Source organism: Neoarius graeffei, chromosome 20 (assembly GCF_027579695.1).
Source record: "Neoarius graeffei isolate fNeoGra1 chromosome 20, fNeoGra1.pri, whole genome shotgun sequence".
Taxonomy (NCBI): Eukaryota; Metazoa; Chordata; class Actinopteri; order Siluriformes; family Ariidae; genus Neoarius; species Neoarius graeffei.
In genome coordinates, this window is record NC_083588.1 from 61,692,651 (window position 1) to 61,714,495 (window position 21,845).

The 21,845-nt window shown below is 40.2% G+C and overlaps 1 protein-coding gene across 4 annotated transcripts in view; it reads right to left on the reverse strand.

Moving 5' to 3' along the window:
* glyr1 (glyoxylate reductase 1 homolog (Arabidopsis)) overlaps nucleotides 1-21,845 on the reverse strand; it is a 32,303-nt gene that overhangs the window by 2,086 nt on the left and 8,372 nt on the right. For 2 of the 4 annotated variants that reach the window (XM_060902132.1, XM_060902134.1), the window contains 9 exons: nucleotides 18,829-18,882; nucleotides 10,780-10,830; nucleotides 10,623-10,696; nucleotides 10,345-10,444; nucleotides 8,466-8,576; nucleotides 6,175-6,276; nucleotides 4,171-4,333; nucleotides 3,641-3,820; nucleotides 1,023-1,147 (listed from right to left, as the gene is read on the reverse strand). In XM_060902132.1, the coding sequence (XP_060758115.1) occupies nucleotides 1,023-1,147; nucleotides 3,641-3,820; nucleotides 4,171-4,333; nucleotides 6,175-6,276; nucleotides 8,466-8,576; nucleotides 10,345-10,444; nucleotides 10,623-10,696; nucleotides 10,780-10,830; nucleotides 18,829-18,882 (960 nt within the window). The remainder of the gene's footprint in view (nucleotides 1-1,022; nucleotides 1,148-3,640; nucleotides 3,821-4,170; nucleotides 4,334-6,174; nucleotides 6,277-8,465; nucleotides 8,577-10,344; nucleotides 10,445-10,622; nucleotides 10,697-10,779; nucleotides 10,831-18,828; nucleotides 18,883-21,845) is intronic. The other 2 variants (XM_060902135.1, XM_060902133.1) reach the window with 1 other exon arrangement.

Sequence of the window (21,845 nt, forward strand, 5' to 3'; positions counted from 1 at the left end):
CCCCCGTAAGATTCAATTCCACATCCTGTAACTCATCTGTGTGTCGGTCCACCAGATGATGGATTTTGACTTCCGTATGCAGGAAATAAGTGAAACTGGACCGAAGGGAAATTGACATGAAATCATGCGCACGCAAACCCGAACGGTCCATTTTTCCAGGCACTGACTACACAGAACCTCATGAAGACCATCTCGACTGTAGATTATTGGCGCATTTCCCAGATTTGTCGATCGACGGACCACAAAATGCTGCTCGGAAGGTCAAGAAAACACGTGGTGAACTTTTAGCGCTGCCGAGCGAACGATCGACGCATTTTCACCGTGTCATTCGCTGAATTTTATGTGGATGATGTTAAAAGTATCCTGCAGGGGGTGCTATTGAGGTGATTATTCGTTGTTGATTACTGGAGCAGCCAAAGAAAACGGTGCAAAAATATCTCATGCTTTCTGTAAACAGATCATCTGGTATAAAAACCCCATGGCGCGACACGTATTTAATGTTTACTCAAGTTTCATTTATCACAATGTTTGGACTTTTCTGTACATTATGTATCATCTCAGTCTGAACAGTTTCAGAGAATACAAGCCCGATTACTTTTAAGTCTTTTAACCTGCACATTTTTCACTAATAAAAAAGTGTTTTCTCCCTTTTTTTGGGGGGTTTGGTAGTTTTGTAGAATCGCTTCCTTAAAGAATCAGCAAAACAACCCAACCGTAACTAGCAATCACCAGAGGCACTAACGATCTCTGCGACTTGCTTCCAAGTGTTATTTTTTCTTCGTCGTGTCTATACACGTTTAACGAGAAGTCGTATATGAGCAGGTGAGACAAAACTAGAGTTAGAGGTTTTTCTTCTGCAGGTAAAACAGAAAGTGGGACGTAATTACAGGTGGGAACTGAACAACAGACCAGACACACGATATAGGACTGATCTGAAGAACCATTCGAGACGATTGTTTGGATTTGTCCCCTTTACAGAGTTGTGTGTATAGGTGAAAAAATTCTTAACACACTTTTCTTACCTCGTTCGCAGTGGCTGCCATCGGTGTAGGATGATTAACAGAGTCTCCCATTGAAATGGCTAATCTTAAATCTTTCTGAATGTGTTTTAGGTAATAATCTGGTTTGAAGTTGCCCTGCAAAATATCTAGAGAGAAAAGAAACAGCAAAAAACTCAAGTTAATAAGCCAAATTTAAAAAAATAAATAAATAAATAAAATAAGTTCACAGTAATCAGAAACTCCTCGGTCCCAACGCACTGACACTGGAGACTCCTTCCATGAACGTTAAACACACATCTACATCGGCGATTATGCAGAGCACACTCTGTACAAGTCCCTGTGAACTAGTGGTTGCTATAGAAATGATAACGTGTTACTGTATACACTTGCAGCGTTTCCCCTACCATTATATTTGTCCCCCCCACCAACGTGACCCCAGGCATATTTCTTTAAAGTGCCATTCCACCATTGGATGTATTCTTTGGCATAAAATACAAATATATTTTATGACAACATGACTAGACAGAGAAATCTTTTAGCTTCAAAATGATATATCAAACAATTTTTTGACGACAAGTATATTAATTTTGCGACCAAAGTCACCTACCCTTTTAATTTCCGCGCGGTAGTGAAACGTGATGTCATCGGCAGGTTCCCCTTCTTGTGTACCATGTGTCGGTCTATTTTTAGACCAGGAAACCCCCAAAGTGAGAGAGTCATTTCTCCTTGTATATGGGGGCCAAAAAAATTGCGAAAAATTGAGTTAATCTTTCAGTTAGCTAGATTTATTGGTATTATTATCGCGTTCTGGGGGCGGCACGGTGGTGTAGTGGTTAGCGCTGTCGCCTCACAGCAAGAAGGTCCGGGTTCGAGCCCCGTGGCCGGCGAGGGCCTTTCTGTGCGGAGTTTGCATGTTCTCCCCGTGTCCACGTGGGTTTCCTCCGGGTGCTCCGGTTTCCCCCACAGTCCAAAGACATGCAGGTTAGGTTAACTGGTGACTCTAAATTGAGCGTAGGTGTGAATGTGAGTGTGAATGGTTGTCTGTGTCTATGTGTCAGCCCTGTGATGACCTGGCGACTTGTCCAGGGTGTACCCCGCCTTTCGCCCGTAGTCAGCTGGGATAGGCTCCAGCTTGCCTGCGACCCTGTAGAAGGATAAAGCAGCTAGAGATAATGAGATGAGATTATCGCGTTCTATCCGCCATTGCTGATAATATGTGCCACGGTACACAAGAAGGGGAACCTGCTGATGACATCACGCGCGGAAATTAAAAGGGTAGGTGACTTTGGTCGCAAAATTAATATACTTGTCGTCAAAAAATCGTGTTTGATATATCATTTTGAAGCTAAAAGACTTCTCTATCTAGTGATACCGTTTATATATGTTGTCAAAATATATTGTATTTTATGCCAAAGAATACATCCAATGGTGGAATGGCACTTTAAAAAAAAAAAAAGTGGGTGCAGGCACTAAGACCATGCAGAAACATCCTCTGCTCAAGCTGCTGGTTTCCCGTCTGCTTTGTTTTCCTTTCGCACGCTCAAAAACGATTCGCTTCAAACAATAGTTAGCAACGTCAGGACCGCCCAAGCAGCAAAAGATGGAGGACACTTTAAAAAAAAATTTTTTTTAAATTGTTCTAAAATAAATGTGAATACTTCAGTACGACTCCTTAAACCGTTTGTTCAGGTCCAAATGTTCTGTAATAGGAGCTGCAGGGAGGGGGAGGAGCCTTGCAGGTAACCATCCTCATCCAGCCAGCCCCCCCCCCAAAAAAAAGTGCAGTTCTGTCGGCGCTGCTGTTATCGGACCAATCAGAATCGAGAATCCAACAGCGCTAATAGAGTGCGCGCTAGATGTATGAATTTATTTACACACGTCGGACTGAAACGTTCTTCTGTAGTAATCATAATGTAAAGATGATCGTTATGTCGTAAACAGCCGTATATAGCATCAACACGCAGGAGATAAAGCTTTAGGAATACTCTAAACGTAACGTTACCCGAGGACAGCGAGACCGTTTTGTCTAACGTATATTTTTTGAAGCACAAATCGATCTTGACATACCGTACAGCAAAAATGAGCAAGATATTTTACAACCTTTAACCTTTTCTGCTTCCAACTCCTTCATATTTCTCAACATGAGCAAACTCCTTGTAAGGGAATCAATAAAACATTCTCTATGAATTTTACATCATTTTCAACCACACGTCGCCCCCTAGTGGTGCAACAGCGACTCTGCCTCGGATAATAAACTCCTATCTTGATGCTTATTTTACATTTAGCAGAATGAAATTTTTACTGTCTCTTAGATCTTTTAAAGCCTGTAGCTCAGTCGTAATCATTTTAAACCGACTTCAAGCTCGGCTCGTGACTCAAACATTTTGGCGATACCGGGACGAAATTCAGTCAGGAAAAAAGCTCGGCTTTGAAAAACACGGTCTGAAAGGTCGTGAAGTGTGGTTGTGGGGAGACGGGCTGAAGATGAGGCATTACACATTACGTCCTGATGTGTGGTAGCGAGGTAGGTAAATAAAAACTTGACGTCAACATGGAGGAATTAGCGAAACAGCAAATATCGAGAAATCATTCATTCGGTCAATAAAAATGTGGCACTAATGAAAGGAACTCTTGCTCACTTTGGCACTTCTGGTCCACGAACGTGCTGGCCATCTGCCCCTGACACAGAATATCCAGGAAGGTCTGCTGTGATTGGCCAGTGGCCTGAGCGAGGGTCAGCCCCTCAGCGATGGTGGCCATGAAACTGCCTTGCACCATGTTGAGGATCAGCATCATCCTCGCCGCGTTACCTGCTTCTCCTAAACACACACCACATTCACTTACGGTCCATCCAGCAAAACAGAACAGCTCTACAAAAAGCCACTCAGGCAAATTCAACTCCGCCCACATCTTAGGAAATCATATCACGTTTGATTTCACTCTTAACTTCTTCCTATTTGAAGACTCATGATCACATGAGCATCATTTGCATTAATAACTTTAAAATAAATCGAATCAGGATCATATCCATCAACTTTATCAGGAATTCTCAAACCATTTTCCAAGCTTGAAGATTCCCAGCTCTTCACGCAGCATCAACTCGTACAGATGTAGACGGTAAACAGTCATGACATGACACCTCACTTCGAGAACCATGCGTGTAAAGTACCTAAAAAGAACGAGGTTTTGCCCATAGCCTGGAAGCAGCTGCTGCAGTCTTCGTAAACGGTCCGATCTCCTGCTGCGACGATGACCAACATGCCGTCGTTGGAAAGCTGCTGGCTGCCTGAAACCGGAGCTTCCAGGAACCGGCCTCCTCTGGACGTGATCACCTTTAAAGACATCGGAAAATCTCAAGTAGAGCGACTAAAAGCACCGAGAACACACTGCACACACAGTGAGGACAGCACTGCACTCAATTTCAAGAATATTAATTTTGAGCATTATTTTTTGAGTAATCCTCTTCACTTGTCTTAAGGATTCTGAAGAAATACGTACAAAAGAGTCCTCAGGACTATCAGTCCTGGTGTCATTCTTTCATTTCTAGTACTACAAGTCTTGTATAAACACACATCTATCTTAGTGATGTGATATATTCAGCTGGTTTGCTAACTGGGAAGACACCAGCAGCATTGTTTGCTTCTTTCAGCCATCATTGTATATACATTATTATTTAAACCTGTTGTACAACAGCACCCTCTACTGGTAACGAAAAATAGTCGTCATTACATCTTCAGTAAGCGCTTTGGTCAGGGCTGCTGTGTGTTCTCATCCAATCTTGTGTATGAGGTGGGAATATGCACTGGACAGAACGCTAGTCCATCTCACACACACACACACTTATACCCAAGGTACGATTTAAGTTTCTTCACCGTTACCCCTTTTCGACCAACAAGGAACAGGTTCTTGAACCAGTTCCATTCAGGATTCTTTGAAACTTGGTGCTAGCAAACCAGCCCACATTTTCACCAGTTTTAAACAGAACCGTTGTGATCAAGGACGCGTCATGAACGGAGAGCGTCGCCCAATTCACAACGGGAGTAAACAGTAGGAGCAAGACGGCGGTGCTCATTGATTACCTCCGACCTTTTGTTGTTATTGCAGATATTTGTTTTCGGTCCATTTTTTCTCAAGACGTTTCCTTTCCCATCACTGCACTCTGCTTCCTCTCCAAATTAATGACACGCCCACTGATGTCACGGTTCATGCTGGAAAAACCAGCGATATTTTGGTTCCAACTGGGAACCAACTTTTTAGGTTCTGAACAGATTTATTTTTGGTCGAAATGCTTTAAACCAGGGGTGTTCAAATTGATCCATAAAGGGCCGTGTGGCTGCAGGTTTTCATTCCAGCCATGCAGCAGCACCCTGATTTGGCTCATTCAATCAACTGACACACCCACCCTTTAATCAAGGGTGGGTGTGGCTGCAAGTATTTGACTGTGTGAAGACAGTTCAGTTGATTGAATGAGCCAAGTCAGGTGTGCTGCTGCATGGCTGGAATGAAAACCTGCAGCCACACGGCCCTTTATGGATCAATTTGAACACCCCTGCTTTAAACGGTTCAAAAACCTGTTCCCTGCTGGTTGAAAAGCGGTATGGGAGGAAACCGGAGAACCCACATGACCACGGGGAGAACGTGCAAAACTCGATACAGACAAGATCCCTGAGGTTCAGACTGAACTACGCTCATATCAAAAGCTATTTATAAAAAATGGAATATTAAAAACAATTTATAAATCACAGATTTTTATTTATTTATTTTTAAACCCAAACCTGACACTGTGCAGAGATCTTCCTGGTTCGTATCCAAGCTCCAAGTGATGATGTTATTGAGGCTGGATGTGTAAATCCCTGCCTTACTCAATTATGAATATTTTTAACTTAAAAACACGACTTTCATAAGATGCTGTATGATGGAAATCATCAGTACGCCTCTACACACAGCGGATAATAAATGCAATTAAAACAAGAGGACATCAGCTCATACACACAGTCACTACACCCAGTCTGTGGAGTGCCCTGGAGTAACCTCTCACTGCACAGTTCCTCCACTTCCTCTCAACATCAACACTTTCACCCTCCTTCCTCTTATCAAGGCGTTTCCTAAGTTCTGCGTTTCCTCCGTGTGTGTGTGTGTGTCCAAGGCTAAACTCGTAAGAGCTTTATTTCACCTGAGAGAGCTCTGTAATGGTCTCGGGATCCACAGTGGACATCTCCACGTAACACTTTCCAGGTCTGATTCCCTGTAACACACCGCTGGGACCCAAAACCAGCTGAAATTATAAACAAATAAATTAAATAGAAAGATAAGAGATATCATCAGAGAGAGAGAGAGAGAGAGAGAGAGATTACAGCAAATAAGCACAAGGAAGAACATGAAAATCTACCAAATTAATAAATATTCAATAAAAATAATTCATAATAAAATTCAGTTCAACTTTATATTTTTTAAAAATAATAAATGGTAACATTGATCTAATATTCCAGCATAAAAGTCAGTGTGAGTAACGGGGTGGGGGGATTAAAAAAATAATAATTAAAAAAAAAAAAATGTATTTGGTCTAATTCTAACTTTTTTTTTGTTTTTTAAATGTAGGTCTATTTACTTTTACACTTTATTAGCAGCTTTATTTAGTAAGATATGTAGAAAGTCTGAAAACTGTATAGTTGAATTTGTGCAGTATAAATATTAAATTACTAGGAATTTTTTTTAAAAAGTGTAAACATTTACATATGAAGAGACTTTATTGTATTTGTTTTTGAATTAGGATTGATTATTTTTCCAGTGTGCAGGGATGAGAGTGGGTGGTCACCAAAAAAGCAGAAAACGAGATGGCGCCCGAAGCCGGGGGTCTGGGAGGGATACCCCCCCCCCAGGAAAATTTTGAAAAATAAGGCCTTACAAACCACTTTTCCTGCAATCTGAGCTGTAGTAGATAAAAAATCTGTTGTCTTTTTTTATATATTTACATGAAAATATGTTTCAAATCAATAGGAGTATTGTTTGAATTCAAAATAAAATCACATTCTACATTCAAGGGTATGGTTATAAATGACAAACTAAATTCACATTAAACGTAACTTTTATTATCTATCAAAATGTTCATATATTAAATAAAATTTCTTAGGGAGAAAAGGTCGGTCACCCTATGTCCTCATTAGTTGCATATGATTTCAAAAAGTCTTTTGAAATATTTAAGTTTTCAAAACTGTCAGCATTAATTCAGATTTACTGACCATCATATACATGCTCAATGTCTTAAATCAAACGAATGCTAAGTTTATGGGATAATGTCTATGTACACTTTATACAATTATTTATAGTTCACAGTCACTTCTCATTTTCATTTCATCATTTCGACGACTTCTTCAGCCTTTTGGCCAAAGACAAAAGCTTGTCAGTCCTCTCTCTGTTTTTTATACCAGCATCGATTTCACGCACCTTCGCTTCGTCTCGCTTGTCAATTATATTCGGCATTTTGAGTAAAAAAGCCGATACAAAAGAGAAACGTATTTTTGAAGCACAGCGACGATGAACACGTGCAAGTTTCAATAAAATAGAACAGATGCGGGTACTTTTGTAAGAACTCTTATGATTGGCTTTTCTCTCCCACACTCTTGTAAGAACTGTTATGATTGGCTATCATGCTCTCGCCAGCGATGTTTTGGCCAATTACATTGTAGATAACACGTATTCTACCGCGAGACTTAGCGAGACTAAAGATGGCGAAAATGTAAACATGTAACATCGTCGTACACTTGAGTATCACGAAGGAGCATACCCCAACCCCCCTCAATGAAAAAAAAACATCTCAACGGATTTGGCATAATATCGATTTTTGCTCAGAAAAAGCGGAAATCCGCCGAAAAGCGGAAAACTCTCATCCCTGAGTGTGAGCGATTTTGTATGAAAGCTGCATTTAAAAGATTCATTTAAAAAATACTTTAAAATGTAGTTTTTAAAAGGAAAAAAAATTGAATAGCTATTTTAATAACGAGTTTGAATAAATAATGCAATATTACATTTTAGATCAATTAAACTTAAATAGCAACAATAATCTCATAAATCAATAATTAAACAAATCAATCCATAAAGGAATATCTTAAATGAAACTGTAGATTTGACTTATCATTAGATCATGATGTACAAGTGATGAAACACCAGATCACGTCCATGAAGAAACGTGGAGGTTCGTTTCCCCGGTGTTCGTTTGCTGGCTGTGTGATGGAGATGTGAGACTCTCATCCAGTTTCAAACTCGGAAATTAATTCGATCAGAAAGCCTCTGTTGATCATTTCAGCCATCATAAAGCAAGCTGAGCGATTACAAATATTTTCCCCCTGTACGTTCTAACTTTACTCGGCCCAGTTTTCACATCTGATCTCCTCCTGAATCTACGAACACGCACTCCGGAGGAAGCGGACGTGAGGTTACAGAGCGCTACGTCCTGTTTCCACTTACATCTCTGGCAGCTTTGGGGTCTGAGACGCAGGAGAAAGTGATGTCACACATGGACACGACCTCGGCTGGCGTTCGTCCTAACCTGGCACCTTCCTGGATGAACAAGTCACACTGAAAAGAAATGAACATCATGATGATGATGAAGAATCTCTAAGGAGACTCAGCTGAGCTGCATTTCTGCTGCAGGAACTATTCAAGTTCCTGGAAATATTTTTAACCCCCTCATGTAAATTAGGTACTTTTCATCAGAGTGGAGTGACCCGTTATCATCATGCTCCAATGTTCAAACATGTTCCACATCACCAGACATCAAGAACTTTCAGATTTACTCATCTATCAAAGTGATGCGAAAATTAAAAAAAAAAAAAAAAAAAGAGAGAAAAAACATTAAAACCCTCAGTCAGTCAGAGCCTGCAGGCTGCTACACTATTTTGCAGACTTTTGTTTTTCAGCCATGCTACATGTGTAACTCCTGTGATTAATATTAAGAAACAGAATTTATGACAAACTTATCCGAGGTGTTCTTGGAAACGTCCTAGCAGATTCGAATCTGAAAACCTGTCCAACCGAGAGAAGACGGAGCGTCTCAAATGAAAGAAAACTTTAGATACGAACAAAAGTCTCTGCAAGAAATTTTGACAACAACGTGCAAAACTGCTCTAAAACACAGGCACAGCGCCACGAACATGTCAAGTTTTCCATGAAGTGATATTTATATAACATTTCTGGAAGGAGATTCCAGTGTTAGTGCTTTGACGTGCAGCATTTTTTGGTAACATCAAACTGCATTAACTTCAGAGAGAATAAGAGAAGCTGGTGACAGAACAACTGTTTTTATTCTATCCACATTCACTGGATCTGAGCAATCGCGTGCTCTGATTGGCTACTCCATTACTAGGATATCGGCTTATATACCGTGAGTAGAGAAAAACAAAATGGTGGCGCGTGTTGCTGAACCAACCGAGGACGAAATAAAAACTCGGAAACAAAACCACAAAAAAAAAAGGTATTTAAAAGAAACAGCTAAAAGAATATCCCCCCCATTCCACACTCCAGCCCAGTCGGTGGCAGTAATGCACCTTTAAGTTGGTTTGCCAACCACAAAAAAAAAAAAAAGGCAAAATACAGAATAAAAAGTATCTGGTGGTAAGAACGTCTTTTTTTTATTTTTCAAGAATTATTCTCTAGCATTTTTCACAAATTACTCCTGTCGTTTCACCGGTTTCTTTACATTCCAAGTGGAAATGATTTTGTTGGACGTTTTGTATAAAGTTTTGATTTATTGAATTTGCAAAAAATCAAAATAAAAATGCTCCGTTTCTCAAAACCCAGTGACTGTGGATAGAATAAAACTCCACCGCGTTGCTTTCTGAGGAAACGGTTTTGTTTGGTTCCGAACCCATCAGTCCAAGTCCAATAATTATTCTACCATCAGGAAAAGGAGCACAGAATTTACTGCGATTGGTTTCAAATGATTATAATTTCATTTTCAGTCAGACTTCAGATGAGCATTTTAGACGGATTTATTTTTGAATATGTAGTTTTCACATTTTCATAATCGGTTTATTTACTAAATATACAGCAATAATGTTCCAACAAATATTTTAATGAGCGAGTTATTCCACTCAATCTCATCGTACACGGCGTATAGACAACTCCATGCTATGCGCCTCATCAGCTATCAGCTCATGTACGACCTGATTTCGTGGAATAACCGTTAAATAGATGCTACATCAAGTGAGAACAGAAAGTTCCACAACATTTAACTACAAAGCACATAAAACATACAAGTCTGTTATGACACAATAATACAAACTGGCATGCTAACATTTGCGCGTCATTTTGTTCGGTTTGTGATATGAAAGTCTAGGCATGTTACTTTTTCTGCCGTGCGATTCCACACGGTCACAACGTGGCCCATCTTCAGCAGGTTCGAGACGATTCCACTGCCCATCAATCCGAGTCCGAGGAAGCCTATCCTGTAAGAAAGAGAAGAGAAAAAAGGGGGAAAAAAAAAGATTTTTTAAAAAAAAACTGGCGACAGCAAAAACTATCATCATTTCTCCAGGTTTGTAAGATGTTATCAGTTTCATAGACAAGCAAGATTTCTTGTCCTCACACACGTTTTGGAGACGTTTTATGTTTTACCGCGTGTACCTTTTGTCTGTGGGTGTGATGCTGCCGTTGAGAGCTGTGCTATCTGCAGCCTGAATGGACGTCGAGCCGGTGTCCTGAACATGAGAACAAGAACACTTAACTAACAAGTTCTTTAATTATTCAGAAAAAAGACAAGGGGGGGGGGGAGGCGCCTCACCTCTTCAATAATCTTCAACCTTTTGCTTATTGGCTCCATCGAAGAAGCTGGCTGTGAAATAAAAACCCCCGTCACATATAAATTGAAGTGTTATAGAGCAAATCGATACATTTGTTCACTACTTACAGCCATCGTACGAACACCATGTCTGCTTTAGGGAGCTCGTATCAGCACAGTTTCATTATTACTTATACATTTATTCATCATCAGTGGGTTTTTGGTTTTTTCTGTATAGTCAGATCATTGAATTTCATTTACTAGTCTTGTGTGTAAATGTTTTTTTTGGTTCGGCTACGAAAAACATTCACTGATGCCTACAAACTTGGACGAGTTGAAAAGGACAAAATGTTGGGCGAAGCTATGGCCTAATGGTTAGAGAAGCAGCCTGGTTTGGGACCAAAAGGTTGCCGGTTCAATTCCCTGGACCAGCAGGAATGGCTGAAGTGCCCTTGAGCAAAGCACCCAACCCCCAACTACAGCTCTGGATGAGAGCGTTTACTAAATAGTGAAGGAGAGCCGTCCAAATGTGGCGTGCACCAGTATTGCATTCCACAAAGTTAGACTGCCTTTCAGATTTTTCAATTATTTTCCCCGACACCCAGTTATTTTTGTTTAGTGACCGAAAGCTACCGAGTTCGAATCACAGACTTCCAATTTTATTCGTTATTTTAAATAGAACAATTAATGAATCTCTCTCCACGTGGCCCTAAATTCTCTGCTATTTTTTCCTGCTTCACCATGACCCAATACAAGATACTACGTCATGCATCACGTGGTGGGCTTTCCCTGTTCACGCAAGGCATTGTGGGATACAAATTTGAAACGGGAGAAAAATGGAGGACGCGAGTGTGTGAATGAAACGTGAAAGACCGACTACAGTAGCGGAAAGAAAGCGAGAAGAAAAGACGTTATGTTATATACGAAGGAAACGAAACGCAGGACCAAACTAATAAATATCGGCGCTCAGCGAGCACCTCGGTGTGATCAGCTATTCGTTTAGCGACAGGATCATGTAACGTCACTGCACACTAAGGTAAACCTGAGCATGCGCACACACACGGACTTCCTCTGTCTGCCTGACTGCACATTATTTGCTCGGGAATCCCTTCAAATTAAATAACTTCCCAGCCACAGAACAGAATGGCCTGATATTTCGTAAGATATTACAGAAATAAACCTATCACAATGAGCAAATTTCAGAGGGAACCAAATTTCACCGGTTTTATGAAATCGGAAGGCCGTCTATCTTTAACTCGGAAGTGGGAGGCCAGAATTTGGAATTGCATCATCATTTTCAAGCAATATCATTGGGGATGGGAAACAAAACGTGAACCCCAGAGCTCAAAAACATCATTTTTAACCTACAATATACTACTTACGCCTTTTTGCATTACCTAGAAATTTATTTAAATGAACCTACATGTTCAGAAAACAAGAAGTTGTTTTATACAAATTGTGTGTTATGAAGCCAAATCCACTGAGGTTCATTACACAGAGTGAATGTACAGTAGGACAAGTAGAAACGGTTTCCCAAGCTAAGTTTCATCAACACTACAGCTCGTGTAAACGAATTGTGTGAACGATTTAGGAATAAAACACGCCTCCAAGGTTGATCAATCAGGCGGCGTTTAGTGATACAAAAATTAAATGATCTGACATGCACAGTGTGGACAAAATCCATTAAAAAACAAAATATCGTAGACAAGAACAAATCAGACATGTTGTTCGGACGGCGGATACATTAACAGCACACCCCACTACGCTGAAGATGGAGTGAATGGATGACTGTGATGGGGTTAAAATCATCTGCTGTGCCTGTGACAGATGATTTTAATGTTGCTCTGTACTGGTCAGTAGGTTGCCTCTGAAGCTAATCTGGCTGTGTTGACACTGCACACACACACATACACACACACACACGTCTGATACATAGAGTCAAAAAGCTGGCGCTACACACCGTCAAGTTATCTTTCACAGCCATGCACCGTGTTTCACTTCAACACAAACAAGCTTGAGGCAACCGACAGGCCTTCGTGTTTTTTTTAAATAACTTTTCCTTCTGTTTTTACTGAAACATTAAGATCGAATCATTACTGAGTGAATAGACAGGAAGCAGCAGAGAGCAGCAGGGAAGCAGTGTGCAGAGGAAAAAGGGGGCTGAACTACGCCGGAAAGAAAAGCGCTCATGCACGTCGAGGAAACCCGACCAGGATTCTCCGTCAGCCAAAAGAACCTCCTTTTTTTTTTTTTTTTCCTTCTTTCCAATAATTACTCAGCTGTAAAGAGATGTGATTCTATGCAAGATATCTATGACATTACTGTGTGTGCATTATCCCATAAACAAACATCATATTCAAGGACTGAGGAGGAATTTTCCAGACTAAATCAACACACTGATGTCACAAAACTTTTAGGTGAATTAATTCAAACGGGCAGAGGTTGACATTAACACTGTCGCATTCACACGATACGTCAGGTCGTGTGATTCGTCCGAGAGCCTGCTTATGATGGTGCGACAAGTGCGCAAACTTTCAGTCTATTGTGCAAAGCATGTTAGACATTCATGGCTCATTTAGTGTTTCAAATTTCTTAGAAACAGACAGTATGTTTACACTACCGTTCAAAAATTTGGGGTCACTTTGAAATGTCCTTATTTTTGAAAGAAAAGCACTGTTCTTTTCAATGAAGATCACTTTAAACTAATCAGAAATCCACTCTATACATTGCTAATGTGGTAAATGACTATTCTAGCTACAAATGTGTGGTTTTTGGTGCAATATCTCCATAGGTGTATAGAGGCCCATTTCCAGCAACTCTCACTCCAGTGTTCTAATGGTACAATGTGTTTGCTCATTGCCTCAGAAGGCTAATGGATGATTAGAAAACCCTTGTACAATCATGTTAGCACAGCTGAAAACAGTTGAGCTCTTTAGAGAAGCTATAAAACTGACCTTCCTTTGAGCAGATTGAGTTTCTGGAGCATCACATTTGTGGGGTCGATTAAATGCTCAAAATGGCCAGAAAAATGTCTTGACTATATTTTCTATTCATTTTACAACTTATGGTGGGAAATAAAAGTGTGACTTTTCATGGAAAACACAAAATTGTCTGGGTGACCCCAAACTTTTGAACGGTAGTGTATTTTCAAAGCAGACTCGAGTTATTCTGCTTTCACACAACAATATGAAAAAACTAGAAAGTGCATTCTCTGAAGAGAAATCACACCGCAGCAGACCATGAACTACTGAAATGACAGTTGGATGTAATGTTTAGAAAAAAGGGAAAGATGAAAGGCAAGACAAAGATGAGCGCAGGTCAGATCCGATGCCATGTGTGTGATGGTGATTTGGCCCGAGGTGCCACATGCAGTTTGGTGGATGTGGTGAAGTGTTACTGAACAAAACTCCATTCATTTGAATAGGGCCATAAATCAATCGGAGGGAAAAAGGGATGCGTGAAAAAGGAAAAGATGAGTGCAGGTCTCAGATGAGGGGATGGACACATGAGGGGACCTGGCCTGAGGCATCATGTAAAGTTTTATGTTGTTTGGTCACTCGGTGAAAAAAAACTAGACAGAGAGTGAGTTTTTCTCCCAAAACCCCATTCGTTTCAATGGGGGCAAAAATGAATAGGGAGGAAAAAGGGACGAGCGAAAAGAAAGGAAAAGACGAGCGCGGGTCAGAACAGTTGCATGAATGTGTCGGGGGAGTTAGCATGAGGCATGACATGAAGTTTGGTGGGGCTCTGATGAAGCGTGTCCAAGCAGGATGACTTGATTCATGAGCCCTATTCATTTTGTATGGCGCAAAAAAAAAAAAAAAACCAGTGCATCGCTCCAAAAGCTGTATACAATCCCAATTCCAAAAAAGTTGGGATGCTGTGTAAACTAAAAACAAATGTGATAATTTGCAAATCTTGGAAACCCTATATTTCATTGAAAATAGTACAAAGACATTTCAAATGTTGAAATTGAGAAATATTTTTGTTTTTTGAAAAATATATGCTCATTTTGAATTTGAGGTCAGCAACATGTTTCAAAAAAGTTGGGACGGGGCAACAAAAGATTGAAAAATTTGTGTAATGCTTAAAAAAAAAAAAACCTAATTTCCTGAATTAGCAACAGGTCAGGAACATGATTGGGTATAAAAAAGAGCATCCCAGAGAGGCGGAGTCTCTCAGAAGTAAAGATGGGGAGGGGTTCAGCGCTCTGTGAAAGACTGCGTGGGCAAACAGTGCAACAATTTAAGAATAACGTTCCTCAGCGTAAAATTGCAAAGAATTTGTGGATCACATCATCTACGTATGGTCCATAATATCATTAAAAGATTCAGAGAATCTGGAGAAATCTCTGTATGCAAGAGACAAGGCTGAAACCTGACACTGGATGCCTGTGATCTTCAGGCCCTCAGGAGACACTGCATTAAAAGCAGACACGTGTCTGTAGTGGAAATCACTGTATGGGCTCAGGAACACTTCAGAAAACCCTCGTCTGTGAAAACACTTCATTACTGCATCCACAAATAAGATAAACCAGATATAAACAACATCCAGAAACACCGCCACCTTCTCTGGGCCCGAGCTCTTTTATGATGGACTGAGGCGAAGTGGAAAACTGTCCAGAGGTCTGACGAATCAAAAGTAGAAATTCTTTTTAGAAAATCACAGACACCACGTCCTCCAGGCTAAAGAGGAGAAGAGACCATCCAGCTTGTCATCAGTGCGCAGTTCAAAAGCAGCATCTGTGATGGTATGAGGGGGCATTAGTGCACATGACATGGGTAGCTTGTACATCTGGGAAGGCATCATTAATGCTGAATGATATATACAGGTAGTCGTCGACTTACGACCTATGCGACTTTACGACCGTCTGGTTATGACTGGCAAGTGTTTCCCAGCTGAGCGTATGACAGTTTCTGCCCCAGCTCCCGGCAGCGCCCAGCATCCAGCCAGTGTTCCCAGATACTGCTGACGGTTTCCAGCCCAAAATATGTTCAAAACCCGCCAAAATGCACTTAAAACCACCCAATCTGGCAACACTGCATCCAGCCTCTTCTCTTATGTGTGCAGTATTTCGCTGGACAAACAATGAGCGAGCTACAGTGCGCGTACGGCTTAACCAGATCTTGTGCTATAACGTGCGCAGCTGGTAATCAAAGTAACGTTCACTTTTCTGTTCTGTTCCACTGTTCTGTGTCCAAAATGAAAAGTTAGTTTTCAACTGTTCAGCTAAAAAAAAAAAAAAAAAAAAAAAGGGGTAATTAAAACAATTGTGTTGTTGAAATGATGTGTTTGCAATTTATTTATAATCAAAAACTGATACAGGTGGATGAAAGAGTGATAGTATGATAAAGTACTATACTAGTACTACTGAGTGATAAGAAGTCCTAGTGAATGCTTGATAAGTAGACAATAATAAATAATTAGGTGTATTTTTCGGCTCAAAATAATATACCGGCAAGAAATAAAAGTTACTTTCACCCCTGAGTATGCAGTGTTTGACTTAAACCAAATAATGAGCCATGGTAATGAAATAAGAAAATGTTGATAAAATAAGACTTTAAGATGATTACAATATCATTACACATCACAATATACTTACGTTCATTTAACATAGGCCGACTTATGACCAGATCGGTTTACGACCGGTCAGTCGTAACCAAACGCAGTCGTAAGTCGACGACTACCTGTACATGTTTCAGAGCAATATGCTGCCATCCAGACAAAATCTTTTTCAGGGAAGGCCTTCCTTCTTTCAGCAAGACAATGCCAAACCGCTTTCTGCACATATTAAAACTGCATGGCTCTGTAGTAAATGAGTCGGGGTGCTAAACTGGCCTGCCTGTAGTCCAGACCTGTCTCCCATTTAAAACATTTAGTGCATTAATGAAGCGCAAAATACGACAAAGGAAATCCTGAACTGTTGAGCAACTGAAATTGTATATCAGGCAAGAATAGGACAACATTTCTCTTTCAAAACTATAGCAATTGGTCTCCTCAGTTCCCAAACGTTTACAGTGGGTTGTTAAAAATAGAGGTGATGCAACACATTGGTAAACATGTCCCTGTCTCAACTTTTTTGAAACGTGTTGCTGACATCAAATTCAAAATGAGCATATATTTTCAAAAAAAATCTCAATTTCAACACTTGATATGTTGTCTTTGTACTATTTTCAATGAAATATAGGGTTTCCATGATTTGCAAATTCACACACTGTTTTTTATTTTCAGTTTACACAGTGTCCCAACACTTTTGGAACTGGGGTTGTACAAGCACACCATTCCTGATCATACTGCACAGACCAGCTTTAATCCATCTCGCAAACTGCAGGAGGAGACACAGTCCAAAAAAGCAGTGAAATGAGAAGCAGCAGAAAAATAAAAGTAGGAAACTAAAATATATCAAGTGTTCCACGCTGCACAATCATTAAATATGCTTGTAAAGATGTTCATACCGGTCCTACCTAAATACCTGATTATTAAGTAACCTAATTAACTAAATCATAAGAATCTGAGTTGATCGTGAGACTCACAATTTTTACTTCCACTACAATGTTAGAATATCGACAATTAAATATTTCAATTCAGCACGTCATAAATCTTCATATCCCTCCACCACCACCCACGAAGTTCTCAGTAACTGGGTTTCCATGCCATATTTTACACAAGATGGAAGCGATTTTTTTTTAAACAAGTAGTTGACAGAAAACAGCAGCGAATGGTCCGAGAGTGACGTTATTTGATTAAAGTTGGGTTTCTCCTCTTGCGATGGTCATTCCAATTAAACATGGTGACGGATCTCCAAGATCTGATGAGCGTCGGCACGGTGATTTCGATCATGTCCACTGTAACAGCTGTGGCTTAAATACAACACAATTTTCAATTGTGCGAATTACTGCTTTGTTGAACCTTGTGCTCCCCCCAAAAAACGCACAGCTTGTGCAAGTGTATAAACTTTTCGTTTTGCGATATTTGAGTGTTTTTGAAATTCACGCGTTTCAATTACTCACTTCCACCATTTCAAAAATTGCACAAATTTGTTTTTAACCTGCACAAAAGCCATTTAAGTGTTTTAAATTACTTGCTTGGCCCCCTAACTTGTGACCGGCTTGGTTGGGGTGGGGTTAAAAAAAAAAAAAACATCATTCAGAACTTTTCTGAAATGTGGAATTTTGTCTCTCAATTGTAAAAGCTTAGCTCGAACCAAAAATCTGCAGCACCTGAGCGATTTACAAAAAGCAGAGAGTACCCAGATAGGATCAGACATAAAAAATGGAAAAACGTGAACGCCACCTTAAGTCCCGCCCACACCTGACGTGTGATTAATGTGATCGGATCGCAAGTAGCTAATTACAGCGCCAAGTACAGGTGTGAATGGGGGCAAACGTGTCTAGATGTACATTCGGAGATGATCCAGGACACATTTGTACCGTGAACACAACGCTCAACAAATAACCGACATCGACAGCACCTCCGCCCTCGCCGGAAGAAGAGTAATCACACTGAACTGCGGCGCTCTCTGCTGCTTATTTAACGATGGCTTCATATCTTATTGATTTTCAGTTCTGCTAGCTTTAATCCCACACGATTAAAACGTTTGAAAGTCCGTACAGGTGAGTAAGCCTGGATTCGTAGGACTGTGTAGGCTAGTAACCGTGTGCGACAGCCTTCCTCCAGCGGAAACGAAGTACGAAATCTGATCACAAGTGGTCACTGGAGACACGTTCACAACGCCAAATGTGAACGCAGCCTTAGTTACGAACAATCAGAAAGTGTCCACTAAATGCCGAGTTTGATTAGAAACTTGGTGCCGAATTAAATCAAGACGTTTACTTTCAGTATTTCTATTTAATCTGGAAAAATTCCTCCGTAAGGAAACGGAAAACTTAAGCTAATTTTTTTAAACCAAGACAGCTACTGTACCAGAGAGAGAGAGAGAGAGAGAGAGAGAGAGAGAGAATCATCGTAGGAGTGAAAACGAAACATCAAGTCAAGTGCAGGAGACAGAGGACAGGAAGAAATGCTGACAAAGCATTCTGCACATCCTCTTACCTTCTCAGACTGGCTGAGCAGAAAGTGATGGAAATGTGGGTCATCCTTTACCGGCTATAATGGAAAAGAGTTAGATTGGAAACTATTCTGTGAAGAGTTGACACTCTGCTCATGTGTGACTGCATACAGCCGCGCACGCGTGCGTGTGTGTGTGTGAGAGAGAGAGTGGGTGTGTGTATGTATGCATGTATGTATACACATTACACATGCGCTGGGACGAATCCGATCAACCGAATCGGACACCGTGCCGTGATACATGCAGCGTTTTTGGATAAACAAGAAGTCGTCAAACGGATAAAGTAACTGCCTCCAGGATTACACAGCGAGTAGAGGAGTGAGTGCTGAAGAGCGCTTCCTGTACTCGCTGATGAACATCGCAGGAAATACGGCCTACTCAGACTTCTGAGACACTTATTCAAAATAACGTTTGTTTGACTCTTCATAGATCACAACACTTTTCTACATCATGCTCTTTTTTTTTTAAATAATTACAAACTAAAATTATTTTAGATTGTTCTTTTCATTGTTAAATATTTATCTAGCTAATAAAATGCTTTCAACAGAAGAACAAAAATGAAGTGATTTTTGTAGACACTAAATAAAGCATTTTTTAAAAACACAAGTATTGAGGGTTTTTTTTTTTTAATGCAACACTGCGGTTTTGCTGGAACCTATACATCATGATGCACACTGCGCATCACAGAAATGCCTTCGGATCGTGATTATATAAATATCACCGAGCTCAAGTTCTAGTATTTAAAAAAAAGGAGAAAAACAGCATTTTGTGCAAATCATAAACGTTCTGACAGCCGGGATTTGATTACAAACGGACATGATTTGGCTCATTTCCGTGGCATACAGTGACTGATGAGATCACACCGAGTTAGCAGGGTTTTACACAGAACTGACCAGCTCCTGGTTCACACTACATATCCAAAAGTATGTGAACACCTGATTTTCACACCCATGCAAACTGTTCCCACAAAGTTGTATATCATGTTGTGATTCACAATGTCTCTGTATTAGACAATTTGTGACGATAAATCACGATACAAATTTACGATGAATTAAATGCAAAAGAACGAAAATCTATAAAATAAAATAATGAAAATAAAACCGATAAATTTTTTTAAATGAATGGTGATCATCATCATCAGACTGCGTAATCTTAGTTTTTCCTAGCTGTAACTGCGTCATTTAGACAGCAAAGAGCGCAATAACAATAGTGGCAATGCATGTGACTTCACTGTAGGTGGAAGTAACACAGCTCTAATGTCATGAAAACACAAACGGATATAAAATGGGAACGAGCCGTTTGTTTGACTGTACAAATAAAGCGCGCTCTCTTTTTACAGACTGCTGAAAGAAAGAAAAAAGAAGGTAGTACAAATGTTCATAAACGTTTATTCAGAAAAGGTCTATTTGTTATTATCCTTTTCATTTTTAATAAAAGGAATATTTTAGTTTTTATCCTAGGCTATTTTTTTTATGTAGGGTGTCTTATCAATATTTTTAGCATTGCAAGAGCCAAACTTTGTTTTGGATAATGCTAATAAGTGATTATTATTATTATTATTATTATAATATTCCAACCTTTACAAATGTGGGAAAGTAAGAAAATTAAACAAAAGGCTTTTTTCAAATTTAACCAAAGGAACAGTGAAGTTGATAAAAAATATGAAAAAATATTTTTTTAATTGTGAACTGAATTGATTCATGAATCGGGTGAATCATTACAGGCCGACTCTGTACGCTGCAGAATTAATCTCCCTTCACTGGAACCTGTTCCCGCATCACGATGCCTCTGTGCACAAAGCGAGCTCCATGAAGACGTGGTGTGTCAAGTCGAGTTTGGTATGGAAGAACTCCAGTGTACTGCACAGAGCCCTGACTGACCTTGACCTCAACCCCACTGAATGAGCACAAATCCCTCCAGCCACGCCCCAAAATCTAGTGGAAAGCCTTCACAGAAGTAAAACAGGAACAAAATGTTCAGCCAGGACGTGTGTGATGATCAGGTGCCTACAAACTTTCTGAAACACAGTGCACCATATGAGCAAGCCTCAGCGGAGGAAAAACACAATTTTCCCACGTCCTGATCAGGCGTTCAAGATAATAAATTACTGAATAACTTCACGAACGTACTAAAACTCGTACGGTGTCATCACTGTTACAGCTCTGTTCCAAGTGAAATCAGACATAATGGAAAAGAAACTTGAGAATCCGGTTGAACAACTCACTCAGCGCACGGTGTGAATAAGCTGTGTGATTACGCTCCTGTCTCTACAAGCAGAACACATCCCACTACAGCGCCATGTATTTTACTCGTCAGTTTCACACCATCTGTCTGGTGCCACACGGACACCTCTCATGGAGGGCGATTACTTCTTGTTGAAATTAATTATGAGCAGTTTGGATATTACACATAGCTCGTAAAGTAACACTCTCCGGCAGCTGACTAGGAGTGATTTCCCCCTGGCTTTAACCCTATAAATACAGGAACACACTAGAGGAGGCAATTACTTTATCACACTTCACACACTAAACAGAAGGCAGATGCACTGATGTCTCAGCCCTGAAAGTAAAATCTCCGCTACATGGCCAGTAGAACGTCTCGGAGATATCCTATGAGGGAAAACTAATTTTCAGTCTCTATAATATTTCGGCAAAACTACAAAACCCGCCCTGATCGCCGTCTCGGCAGAACACAAGTCGACGTTTCTCACGCTGCTGCACGAAGCTCCTCCACTGGCCGAGTTTGGACTTGACTGGGTAAAAGCTACACTTTGTCTTCCACAGGGACACTCAACAGAAACGTGTGTACGGTGTAGTTTTCTGAAGATAAAGATAGTAAAGAAAGAAAAACAGAAGAACTCCTGACCTGTCTTGGACACTAAATACAACTATATAGGAGACTAAAAAAAAAAAAAAAAAAAAGGGCAAAGCATCTTTGTTTAATAAACAAAAACTGTAATGGTTGGCAAACTGCTGAGGTAAAAGAGGAATAGAACACTTCA